The sequence below is a fragment of the Microtus ochrogaster genome, unplaced genomic scaffold (genome assembly GCF_000317375.1).
Source record: "Microtus ochrogaster isolate Prairie Vole_2 unplaced genomic scaffold, MicOch1.0 UNK3, whole genome shotgun sequence".
Classification (NCBI taxonomy): domain Eukaryota; kingdom Metazoa; phylum Chordata; class Mammalia; order Rodentia; family Cricetidae; genus Microtus; species Microtus ochrogaster.
In genome coordinates, this window is record NW_004949101.1 from 17722346 (window position 1) to 17735988 (window position 13643).

Here is a 13643-nt window from a genome sequence, read left to right on the forward strand (position 1 = left end):
TGTGGGAAGCTGGAAAATAAAACCCTTGTTCTAAGTATTGACATCTCTAGAGAGAAGGCTGTATATCTGCAAAGCAAGGGGGAACATCCTAACACTGGGAAACATCCTCAAGCCCTGTGACTGTGGGTGGATTATGCGAGCTCACTCTCCTGTAGAGCGGAGGGGATGTTTCTGTTAATTCAGTTGATGACACGGGGTTATTTATTTGCATTAACAGCTTTCCCCACTTTTTCTATTTTCACTTCATTTTATTCTATCAGACTAAACACAGCTCAGAAAAGGTGGATCTTCTTATTCCGGAAATAATAATATGTTATATAAAGAGTCTCAAAGTTGAACAAAAGTGCTTTCAGCTCTAAAATTCACCTAGCTACGTGGACCCTCGTGAGCAGTTGTGCATATGTGTCCTTTGAAACTGATTCAAGCAATGGATTCTTGACTACGAGTGTGGGGCTATAGAGACTCTCAGCGATCTACACATATACACCATTTCCAACTGATAACAACTGATAATAATCTATCATATGGTATAACCTTAAATGGTTGTAATAATATGCATATATAGAACACACATTGCTATAAGTAGTTATACATTTCTAAGTCTTATATAACCTTCTTCTAGTCGGCATCTATTATAAATTATATATGTGTGCATATGGCTACCTGTGACAATGGCTTATTTATAATTAGAAATATATGATACCTAAACATAAAAGTTTTCTTATTTTCACCTGCAACCCAGAATAAAATGTCTTCATTCTGTCAACTAAGATGCATAGTAAATATATATAAGCTATAAAAAAAATGCATTGCTTTGTTTTTGTCGTGTTTAAGAAGATAAGCTGTGCGTGATGGTGCACACCTGGAATCTCGGCACTCAGGAGCTGAGGCAGGAAGATCATGAGTTGAGGTTATCCTGGGCTACGGAGTCATTCTCTGTCTCAAAAAAAAAAAGGAAATACAAGGAACAACAGCTCTAACAACAACAACAACAACAAGACAAAGTGACCCCTGGAGAAGGAAAAAAATATTCTTAAGTCACCTTAAGTCATCTGGTTGCTTGAATAGAGATAAATTGGTGTTTGGTTGCTGTTGTAGGAAAATCAGTAGCTACAAGATTTTAACTTCTCAAGTGGGAACAGGACCAATGGACTCTACAAAGCCAGGATGGTCTGGATTTCTGGCTCTGTCCTCTGCCAGGACTAATGGACTCTACAAGCCAGGATGGTCTGGATTTCTGGCTCTGTCCTCTGCCGGCATCAGACCCTTCTACGGGTCTCACGAGGGACAGGATTAGCACCGGCTGCATTTCTGCTCTCAACCATGCCTGCCTCGCAGTTACTTTCCTTCCAATCCTAGCGTGTAGCTGGGCTCTGGGGCAAGGTGGGGAAGGTTGGGGAGGGGGGTTGCTCAAACTTGGTGCTCTATGCCCAGGGAAATGGTGGTTGATGGCTTACCACACACTGTCGCTGCCTTTCTCCAGGGGATTTCCCATGGCGTCGTAGTACACATCCACACTGAGGTTGCGATCTGTGTCGTGAGCTGAGTTGAAGTTGGTGATCACCCGGGAGGGAACCCCCAAGCACCGCAGCACTGCAAACCAAGGTCAGTGTGAGGATGCTGGCCGTGATGCCGATAGCATGTTAACGTGCCCCATTACCACCCATAAAAGCCACACCCCACCCACATACCTGTGTTGAGGGTCCCAGCAAAGACCCAGCACTGGCCATATTGAACTGGTCTGTAGCCAGATTTTTTCCAGTTCTTGAGGATCTCCACACTGCCATTCCAGGTCCTGGGGTCCAGACCACCGGCGTAATTGCCACTCCAGTTCCCAGCAAGAACCCCGTTGTCATCATTGCTATTGATCTGTGTAGAAACACCCCCACATCCAAGTGAATCAATACCATGTCTTTCCCATAGGAGTGACTTCCAGGATTCAGAACACTGGGTGGGAGATGGGGACGCCATGGGTTTTGAGTGCACTTTTCTGTCACAAAAACTGTAACAAATCTCTCAGGGGGAGTAGAGCTCATGAATTTAGAAGTACTTAGTTTAATGAGTCATGTTTGATTGCTCTTGAATGACATCGATTCTATACTGCAGGACGATACAGAAGTAGGGGACTCCACAGTTTGTCAGCAACAAGACTGGGCCCAGAAGTCCTCTTTGCAAGAGACAATGGCTGTCTGCTTGGGGGGTGTGGGTGGTGCCTGTGGTTTGAAGTGTGTGTGTCTGGTGTGTGTGTGTGTGTGTGTGTGTGTGTGTATGTGTGTGTGTGTGTGTATGAACCCGAAATTACATTAGAACTTTAACATATAACTTCTTAGAAAAAAATAAAGACAGAATATTGCTGTTCCTTTCTTCTTCATTCATTCATCAATTTGTTCATTGATCCACTCAACTTAAGCATGGTGCTTGTGTAAGGGACACATCTGTGATAGGACACGGATAGGACCCTGGGCGAGGACTCAGGGGACCTCAGTCTCCTTCTCCATTTTTTTAGAGACAAACATGAAGTTCTTATAGATGAAACCATCTCGACGGATGGGATGCTGGATCCATCAAGTCGTCTGTGGGGAAGGGGTCAGAGAGGAAGTGAGACCAGCCTTCGGTGAACAATTGTTGGAAGTGACGGCAGATGTGGAGGGACTTGTGTGTTCCTCTCTACTTTTCTATAGGCCTGGATTTCTTCATAATAAAAATTACAAAAGAGAGTTGGGGATGTAGTTCAGTAGTAGGGTACTTGTCTAGCCTGTGGTAACTCAATAGTAGGGTACTTGTCTAGCCTGTGGTAACTCAGTAGTAGGGTACTTGCCTAGCCTGTGAGCAGCCCTGGATTCGATCCCCAGTGCAAGCAGTACAGATTCACATGCCTCTTTAGATATTCTCATCTCTCCAGATGAGACAGGAGGGAGCGTTCAGAAGCACTACCTGTCGCCTGTTTCCTTGGTGATCTTGGGAGTCAGTTTGTCTCCCTGACCACCAGGCCTTCCCATTCCAGTACAGGGGTAGTGAAAGCTAGAAGCCCCAGAGGAACCTTCCCGGCCGTCCAGTTTTCAGACTCCATTGAACTTTACCCTTTATCTCAACCATACAGGCTAGACTGAGACCTCATAGATTTCTCACCCATCGGATCCGCCCCTTCTCTTTGGAGCACGTGGGTGTACCAGGCTTACGAGAGTGGACAGCAGACACAGAAAAACCAGGACAAGCCACCAGCCTTCCCGAAGCCCCAGCACAGAGGTGAGCTCTGTCTCACTTCTAGTGGTGCCACGCCAGCTAGGGTGGCCTGAATGTGGAAGAGCGGCAGCTCACAGGCTCCTGGGTCACAGGTGCTTCAGGGTAGGTTCCTGCTGGCTCAAAGCCCAGCACTTCAAAGCTCTGCATAAGCCATAATTAGCTCCTGGCCTAACCCAGCCCAACAGTAGGGTCTGGAGAGAGCATCAGGGAGGCACGTCTGAGGAAATCGGCTCTGAGATAGAGTGGGTTGGCCCCAGGCTGGGAGTGAGTCAGCACTGAGGGAGCTGGCTGGCTTCCTCACGTACTCCAAGTGCTGGCAGGAAACTTGGCTTCTTAAGTGACCCTGAACGCGGGTTTTACTTAATCTGTTTTCATTGACCACCCCTTTATCCAAGCTCCTTGCTTTGTGAGGTTCTGCCCACAATGCCTTTAGTCCATTCTCTGTCCTGGCTATTCTGGGTCTTACAGATCTGGTTCTGAGCATCTCTGGGTCCGCCTCATTTCTTTCCTGTAAGTCTTTGTTCTGGATCCCATTGTTTTGAGAGTCCTCCCCAATTAAGCCAAGGCATCAGCCCATGCCGCCCAAAGCCTGTTCCGATTTCTTACAAAGTAACTGGGCAGCTTGGGAATAGTCCAAGATGTGCCTAAACCATGCGCCAACATAAAAAGACACAAAAGGTATTTCTGGATTATTATTTAGATCAAGAAAGTAAGAGTGAAAGAACTGACTTTGATTGTGAGCCTTCTTTGGAGACAGGGCCCCACTGTGAAGCTCGGGATGACTGGGAACTCCTGATCCTCTGGCCTCCTCAGGCTCCCAAGGGCCATCACATCCAGTGAGCTTTTCATTTCTAAGCAGGGAGATCCTCTGGTCACTTTTTGATGGAGACATCCTGTGCACACTGAGTACAGAGCCATGGATTCTTCCAGGATTGTGTGTGTGTGTGTGTGTGTGTGTGTGTGCACGCGTGTGTACTATAGTGGGATAGGTTTCTCATGTATGGGTCCATGAGACTGGAAAGAGTACCTGAGCCAACTCAAAATCTTGCTTGACTCACAGGGCACACCATGGAAAGGTCACATTAGCCCACTGAGCCTCTATCTCTGTCTAGATACTGAGTAGGACAATCTGCTCTCTTCCTGTTGTGACACTTGAGGGTTCCATGCTGCCAAAGAGGTGTACATTCCTGTCTCAGGGGGTACATGCTTCCCTTCCCAGGAGGCCTGGTGATGGAGCAGAAGCTTAGATTTTCATCACATCCAGGTGAACAACTGAAGGTTGTGTTCCCATCCCATCTAAGACAGGCCTGGCCATATGGCAGAAAGAGATTTGAAACTAGCCATGCTTGGGTCTGGTTCTGTCATTGCTTCTCAGTTACTAAACTTACAGGAGTTCCATGGTCTCTATTGGCAAAATGGGCAGGGTCATAACTACCAAACACAGAGTGCATGGATCTGATGTGTAGTCACATGGCAGCCTGGTAAGCAATACTTACTACCATTTCCTGTTACTTACCATGGCACTCAGCACCCGGCAAACATATTTGGGATCATTTCTGCGGGCCACATCAGTAACAGGGTCACGACGGAAATTCAGACTCCTATCCAAAATGGAGAGGCTGATGCTCAGAATGTCTTCTTCAAACTGTTCATAATGGGACCACATGGTAAGAGGGGAGAAACGACCCATTTTGTTGTTATTGTTGTTAGTTAAGGGAACAAGAAGCACAATGGTGAAGAGCACAGGGCTCCTTTGGCCCTTTTACTCGGTGGCCTTCAGAGCTAACAGCTGCTGAGGAAGAGCCACTGCACCCAGCCTTTCCCTAGCAAGCTCACCAGGCCCCTCACTCTACATGAGCCAGAACCCACCCCACTAACGTGAATGGGAGACAACAGGGAACCGTTCATTCTTAGCTTGTCATGAACTCAAGAACAAGTCAGCCTTTCTAGCCTTGGTTTCTCCATCTATTTAATGATGGGTCAAGCGAAATGCATCTCAAAGTTCCTTGGTGGCTCTGACTGTTATCGTGAGTGCGTCACTTAGATTCCTGGAAAACTAGGTCTACAGATAAAATGTGTGGCTGAAGACATAGCTAAAGCTATTTTTACAAAGTAAGACACACACGGGATTGTTTCACACGCTAGCTCTTGTTGCCTTAAGTCTTCGCATTTGTGTCTCCTTCTTCCTGGAATGTTCTTCTCCAAGACAGCTAGCAGACTTCCTTACCTTGTCTGGTTCAGCAGACCCTTCTTAGAAAGGCTTTCCCAAGCCATCCCACCAAGAGAGCCCTGCTCCCAGCCTTGGGTGTACTATATACTCTTATCCTCATCTTCTTCCTTTTAACCAAGTCAACACATACACTCAACTGAGGAACTTGCTGGAGTTGGCTCCATAATAGAACCTGGAGTTGGCAGGAATGCACCTCCCCACCAACTTCTGGGCATCTAGGTAGCCTGGCTGCCCAAGGTCCTTCATTCTAATTCCTTTGTTTACCACCTGGAAAAACTAAAAGTGAAAAAAACACTCCTAAACATTTTCTAAGCTGAGAAAACCCCGGGAACTTGATGAACTCCGGTGGCAAGGACACAAAAGCTATGACTTTGAAAGGCCAACGCCACACAGAGATGAAGCTTTACCAAGTTTTCATGTGACATGAAAGCCAGAAGCTGCATTATTGTCCTGAGATTCTTTGCTGGGCCTGTTATTTATTTGTGTGTCAGGCATCAGAAATATTTCACCTCATCGATTCAGTAATGAGTCCATCTCGCCTACTAGACTGTGACTCACTTGAAGCAGAAAATTTATTCATCTGTATCCTTAGGGTTCAGCTTAGGGTCTAGAGCAGAGTAGACGGTCAACAAATGTGTTCCAAATGAATGAACAGGAAATGAAAGGCAGGAAAGTGAGCAAATCTGCTAGAAGCCCTGAGCATCTTGTGTTAGGGACATAGCCCTAGCCCTTTATGGTCCTTTTACCTGTCCAAAGTTCCAGCCAACCATGCCAATTCGGTTTGTGCTGCCCACGTAGATGATGCCAGAGTCTTCCTCAACATACTCTTGTCTTTCGGCGGAGTTACTCATGAAAACATCATCCGCTGTTTGATACACACACACACACACACACACACACACACACACACACACACACACACACAAGGGAAAAAAAACAGAAACAAAAATAGATCCTGTAGTGAACCAATGAAATATGCTTTCTTCCCATTCCTAAGGACTGGTGTTGGGGTTAGAGCAAGAGTCACTTGGGCCCATACCACAGTCTGACTAATTTTCTTTCTTTTTTCCTTTTCTTTTCTTCTTTTTTTCCCCCCAAGACAGTGTTTCACTGGGCAACAGCCCTTGCTGTGCTAGAACCAGCTCTGTAGACCAGGCTGGCCTCAAACTCACAGAGATCCGCCTACCTCTGCCTACTGAGTCCTAGGATTAAAAGCCTGCACCCCCCACCACCTATCCTACAATCTGACTGAAGAATGAAGTCTTGAGCTATGATGCTTGCAGCTCTCACTGTGGGGGGCTCAGGCTGGAAAGAGAAGCTAAGCTAGAATAAAAGCCGAAAACTCGGACCCAAGAATGAGATAGAAAGGTACTAGGGTACCGCCTCACTGCAGAATTTTACTGTCATCATTATCTCTTATAATTTATCACGTTATATATAACGTGTATATAAAAGCTTATAGAATTCCTATGGGAGCCTGATGTACACTCAGTGGGAACAAATTTGAGGGTGAGATGGTGTAATTGCCTAGAATCACATGGCTGGGTTAGCTTTTCTGCTCCTCCTACAGTCCAGAAACTTTCTATAATCAGGTCTAGGCCTGTAAGGAGCACACCTCAATCCTCCTTATTTTCCACACTCATTGCTTCTATCAGGGCCGTGGAGGGAGGGGGGATGCTGTGATCAGAGACCTACCTTGCAGCCATGGGTTGAAGAGCAGTATAAACATTCCGAGTTTCTGAGAAGAGGCCCTGCCCTGGGAGGAGATCTCAACATTCATTGTGTACCACCCGATGGGTGCATTGGCAGGACTGGCGACAGCAATGGTCAGATTATTGTTGTTGTTGGCTTTGAGGGCTGCGTTCCAGCCACCTGTACTTCTCCCAGAGATGGAAAACACAGCCTTTGTCCTGGCTGACTCTGAAGGTTGGGGACCTGTCAAGGAAATAGGAAATGAAGGAAACCAAAGGGTGCTGGATAGGTCCTGAGGAGTAATCAGGCTCTGATGACACTGTGAGCTCCTTTAGGTCAATGGTTCTCACTCTATGGTCATGGGTCACCTAAGACCATCAGAAAACATAGATATTTACATTATGATTGGTAACAGTAGCAAAATTATAGTTATGAAGTAAAATAAAATAAAATAAAATAATTTTGTGGTTGAGGGTCACCACAACGTGAGGAACTGTATTATAGGGCTGCAGCATTTGGAATGGTGAGAACCACGGATCTAGGATTTCATTCAGTAAAGCATCTCATCACAGGGCTTGCGGGAACATGTAGGCCACATCCTTCTTGATTTGAAGATGATAAGTCTCATGCTCAGAGATACAGAGCCACCAAAGTCAACCAATCAGTGACATAACCCAAAGCCCAATGACCCCTCAAGGGCAACTCAGCTGTGCATGTGTAGAAGAAACAGACTGGGTACCTGTAGAAACAACAAAGCTCAGATCTTCTCCAGACGCGAGACTTCGGTTGCAGGATATTACCATCTCCCAGGGCTGTCCTCTCCGAACAATGAAATCCCGGCTGGAGTACTTGTCTGTGTGATGTGCCCTCCGGTTCACAGGCATCTGCCAGTTGACATTTTGGACTTCTAAAGCTATGAGACAGAAAGCAGAACCTGAAGTCTTGAGGGGTCCTTACACAGTGTGCAGCATACCAAGGACAGCCATGGGTGAGGAGACAGGGCAGAGCTGAGCTTCTAGAAGGAGTCACATTAAAGCACAAAAGCTTTGACTCTGCCTAGCAGGATGGTTACCACTTGTTCCCATCCAATCTTTCTGTATTCAAATACTCCAATGCACAGGACCCAAGATCACACGAGCGTGTGGCCTTTCCAGACCATTCCACACACTATCCCTTCTGCTCAGAATCTCTCCATCCTCCTGGTGCCTTGTCATCAGGCCTTGAGGAGCAGCAGAGCACTCAGGAAAACAGCACCCAACCAGCTAGAAGAGGAGTGTCAGAAGAGACTGAGAAGACAGTGTGGTGGGTGAAGCCCTTGCTGTGAAAGTGTGAGGACCTGGGTCCAGACCCCTAGCACCCCCAGAAACGGTGCAGCTGTAACCTCAGCACTAGGGATGGAAACAGGCAGATCTCCAGGGCTTGATTACCAGGCAACCTAGATGAAACAGGAATCTCCAGGTTCAGGGAAAGGCCTACCTTGAGAAATGTGGAAGGGGGCATTGAGGACGGTATCCCAACACCAGCATCTGGTGTCCACATAAAAAATAATTGTCTTGGGGCCTGGAGAGATGTCTCAGTGGTTAAGAGCATGGCTGTTCTTTCAGAAGACTCAAGTTTGAGCCCCAGAACCCACATGAAGGCCAAGAACTGTCTGAGATTCTAGTTCCAGGGGATCCTACACCCTTCTGTGGCTTCTGCAGGCACTGGGCACACAGATGATGCACATACGTGCACACAAGCGAAACATCCACATACATAAAACAAAAATAAACAAATACAAAAACCCAAACAAACCCAATAATCCTGTTTTAAATACAGCTCAAAATGCAATCCAAACAACAAGGTAAATTTGGGGTATTCAAAGTTTGTGTGTGTGTGACAAATTATTTGTAAAGCACTGTTAGACACATTGGAGTAGAAAATGTGACAAGAAGTTTGACTTTTCAAAGGTCTTCAGTAGTGAAGAAGTGAGACAAGAGAAAGATGCAGTGAACCATGGCGTGGGAAGAATCCATCTCTTTCAACTAGAGGTGCAGGGGAAATGCAGTCAAGAGAGGAGCATTTTGGTTTTTGTCTGTAGAGGTCAGAAAAGGCTTTCCTGAAAATGCTTGCCCTTAAAAGAAAACATAAAAATGTCAGAAAGGTACATGAAGGTATGTGGTCCTCAGCATCTCTAATCACCAGGAACTGTGAATCAAAACAGATGCTCTTACCCTGGTAGGAATCGTTACTACCAAGAGAAGTGATATGAGAAGATAGGAGAGGAGCCCTTGTGCCCTGCTGGTGCTGCACGCCTTTAATCTCAACACTTGGGAGGCAGAGGCAGGCGGATCTCTGAGTATGAGGTCAGCCTGGTCTACAGGGTGAGTTCCAGGACAGCTAGCACTGCCCAAAGAAAACCCTGTTTTGAAAACTCTACCCCTCCAAAAGGAAATGATTACAGCACAGCCATCATGGAAAACAATATGGGGGTCCTTCAAAACCAATTAAAAATTGAACTGCCCCATGGGTATGTATCAAAGGAAATGAAATAAGTAAAAAGAAATCTCTAGTTCCATGTTTATTTTATTTTGGAGGATGGAGGAGGCAGGATCTTGCTCTGTAGACCAGGCTGGCTTGGAGCTCGCCATATATCCCAGGCTAATCTCAAACTCATGACCTTCCCATCTCGGTTTTCTGGGGGCTGATTTTTAAAAACCCTACCTCCTACAATTTTGCTCACCACCTTCTGAGCATTCCAGATGTGGAGAAATGGTAGCACTTTGCTTTTTGTCTTGTTTCAAAGAAAAGAAAGGCTTTGTCAGGTGATGGTGGTGCATCCTAGCACCAGGGAGGGAGAGGCAAGTGGATCTCCAAGCCTGAGGCCAGTCTGTCTACAAAACAAGTTCCGGGACAGCCAAGGCTACATATACAAAGGAATCCTGCCTCTAAAAACAAAACAAAAACAAACAAAAAAATTTTAAAAAAAATAAAGGAAAGGAAAAGAGAAGGAAAGAAGGTCTTTATGGGATAGGTGATCAGACCTCTTGAGCCTCCCTGGGCTTCTTGATTCCCCAAATGATGCATGACCAGAAAGTAAGACTCACTCTGCTAAACCATTAGCTGTTTGGGAGCAGAAAGCATATTCCAGATGGCCCTTGGCTGAAGACAGGGCCAAGGACAGAAGGGTGGGGAGACCCACATTTACGGTTGGCATCTTTTCCCCTCCAACATGTCTACCCCCTTCTTTGTTTTACTAACAGTTATGTGCTCTGCGATAGCTGGGTCTTTTTCATTCCTCCTAGGTCAAGATGACACTGAACTTCAGGGTTCCTAGGCTGTAAGGACCAGGGAAGCGGCAGATGGGTCAGGCTCAGAGTGACTGTGGGGTTGATGACCAGAACCTTAGCTGAGGTTTACTGGACTTTGATGCGCTTGTCATCATGCCAAGTCTTTACATGCCTTAGCCCATTAATTCTGGGAGTTGCATTCAGAGTCACCTGCTTTACAGATGAAAGAGCCAAGACGTGGGGAAGCCTTGGTCATAGTTACTTCATCCCTGAGTGGGGTACAGTCACGAGAGTCATTCTCTCTGCCTGTCTTGACACCAAGTATCTGCTCCCTAGGGGTGTGTGTGAGAGACTGGAAGGCTTCCCTGAGCTGAAGGAAGGAGGACAGGTGGACTCACACTTGTCACCTACATGCAGTATGTCAGCTGGTGACAGCACACAGAACCCGTGATGTATACTATTGACGAAACCTGACAACTGAAAACCAGCTCAGGAGACCCACATCTTACCCTGCGCCTAGAAGTCAGCAGCACCCGGGCTGTGCTGTCTGACACAGTCAAGAAAGGAGATTTGGTCTCTGCCTTTTCCCGGCATAGGCCTTCTAAGACATTTAGAATCCTCAAAAGGGTGGACGTCTTTTTAAACTAATAAGATGACTGGGAGTTTCCAAGAGCTTCAGGATAGTGGCTGGTTGCCTAGGAAACCAACCACGTGGTCCGAGGGCTAGAGCTTTCAGTGCCGTGACACTGATCTTCAGGGAAGGAACACTGATTCAATCATCGATGACTATAGTTACCATTAATCATTAATTAACTTTGTAATCAATCAAGCATGCCTTTGTAACAAAGCCTTCATAAAATTGGAAAGAGGGCTCGGAAAGCTTTTATGCTGGAGAATGTCAGAGCTGCTGGGGCAGGAGGACGTACGCTGCCCTTCACGTCTCTCTATCTGCCTGGTCCTGCGTTGTGTCCTTTGACAATAAACAGGCAATCTAGAAAACACACTGTTTTCCCAAGTTCTATGAAATATTCCAGCAGATCTTTGATCATGAGTGAACAACCCCCTCCCAATTTTATAGCTGGTTGGTCAAAAGCAAGGTAGTAGGGGCAGCCGAGAAACCAGCTAGTCTCCATTTTGTTCCTAGGAGACATTTTGAGTCTGTAGCCAGGTTAAGTGTCTGTTTTTCAGAGTTGGGCTGCACCCTATGCTGTAACCATGAAATGTTCTACGACAAGGTCTCCAGAAAGATTTCCTTACCTGCTTCATAAAATCCTAACTGCCTGGTCTCTCCTGTGGAACCACGTTTATTTGCAAAATCTCCCACCTTTCTGGTAGGCCCTAGAAAGGGGGCTTGGGAAATTGGCTCGGGGCTGGTCTCACGAACCCCACCTTATGGAGAGACAGCCGCTGACTCAGCTCTGATGTGTACATGCATAAAGCTTTCTTTATTTGGCCATAATTTGGGTAGGTGGTCTTTCTCCTGAAGTCTGTGGGATCCACACAGGCCTGTGAAACTGAGTCCTTAACCCACAGTGTCCGTGCTGACTCTAAACAGTGTTAAGCTTGAGTCTAGCCATAGGGCATCTAGGTGGTGCTCTGAAGAACTGGCTTGTGTGGAAATGCTGTCCATTTGGTAGCTGGAAGCACCATAAGCGGTCTAGAAGGAAGCAGGGTTTCCTCTCCACCAGATCTTACTGGCTCTACTCTGTCACTGTGTCCCCCGCTTCTTCTATTGGAAATAGATCCCATGTGAGGCTCAGAATCCAGAAGCAACTGTGTGCGGGGGCAGGGGGGGTAAGAGGTCCTCAAGATGCACTGTCTACCCTGACATTGTATCCCAAACACATAGGCGACAGTAAGTACCTGCAGGGGAAGAAACCTGTTCTTCAAGGACAACCTTTAGGGTGAGCTGAGGGAACAGGAGCCCTCTGCCTTTCTGTCCCTGAGGGAGCTGCAGGGGAAGCTATGTGTTCAAAAAGCAGCCCCCCCCCCAGCTGCCTCCCTCAGGCCTTGTCCCAGCCATGAACCTCTGAATCGCGGGTGCCACGGACCTTTGGCTAAGCCCACCTCATTGCTCTCAACAGCACTTTGTCGATTTTTCCAGAGGAGCAGGGAGAGAAAGGGGAAAGAAGGAGTCAGCCATCTCAGGGTCTCCTCGAGTTGGAAGCTCATGAATATATTTTAGCCTCAGGGCTGTTTTCTCCACCAGTCTGGGTGGAAGGAAGAGATGAAGGGAAGGCCTCACTTGCCTGAGGCTGACACATCAAGTCAGACACTTCAAAATCATGGGAGGAAAAAGAAAGGCTGGCGGTAGAGTGCGGTTCAGGGCACTGGACTAGAATGCAGACATCCGGGTTTGAGCCCCAGTACTGGAAAACAAAGGGAAAAGACCCCAGAAACAACTCACAAGCTTCCGAGCTACAGGAAGAAGGGGAGGGCAGGGGGAAGCAGCTGCCTCCAAGCAAAAGCCCTTGGTGCCCCAATCTGCACTAGGCTGAGTTACGGCTTGGCTCCAGTGTCAGGATGAAGATGTCTCAACACCCACAGCCCGAAAAATCAGTGTCACCAGCATTCAAATGGGGAGCTGCTAAGTTCTATCCCAATGTTCACTTGCTCCCCTTTCCTATAACAAAACCCCTAAGCACAGGTCACCTCAGCTGGATAGACACGAATCGTGTCTGGCCAGTGGCTTGTCGGCCAGAAGTTCCAATGAGTTTTTCAAAAATATTTTAATTGCAACAATATGTACATAACATAAAAGCTAACATGATAAGCATTTTAAGGTATGTTTTAGTATATCTGTACGTTGTGTGAACTCTATCCCGCTTCCGAAGGCGGCCTGTGGTGTTATAGTCTCTCCTCACTCCCTGCTGTCCCCTGACCACCTGTCTGTTTCCCCCTCTAGGGTTTTGTCTGTTTTGGAATCTGATATAAATGGAATCTCACAGTACGTGACAGGTTTAGGTCCGCCTTCCCTTGCCTGTTACAGTACTTCCCAGGCTCATTCATAGGGTGCACGGGCAGCTTACTCTTATGGCTGAACCACATTCTATGAACGTACCACATTTTGTTTCTCTTTTCCTCAGCTCATGGACATGGGTTGGTTCTACATTTTGGCTGTCGTGAAAAGTGCTATTTATGAAGCAAGTATTTCTTTGAAATTCTGTCTTCAATTCTTCTAAAGAAGATATTGGGTTCTGAGATAGTCT

At 46.7% G+C, this 13643-nt stretch overlaps 1 protein-coding gene across 1 annotated transcript in view; it reads right to left on the reverse strand.

Moving 5' to 3' along the window:
• The window catches only part of Tgm3 (transglutaminase 3), a 33185-nt gene that overhangs the window by 17755 nt on the left and 1787 nt on the right, over window positions 1-13643 (reverse strand). Inside the window, exons 2-7 of the mRNA XM_026788455.1 lie at window positions 7905-8099; window positions 7169-7408; window positions 6220-6338; window positions 4760-4888; window positions 1692-1869; window positions 1458-1593 (exon numbers count right to left, since the gene is read on the reverse strand). Coding sequence (XP_026644256.1) covers window positions 1458-1593; window positions 1692-1869; window positions 4760-4888; window positions 6220-6338; window positions 7169-7408; window positions 7905-8099 — 997 coding nt within the window. The remainder of the gene's footprint in view (window positions 1-1457; window positions 1594-1691; window positions 1870-4759; window positions 4889-6219; window positions 6339-7168; window positions 7409-7904; window positions 8100-13643) is intronic.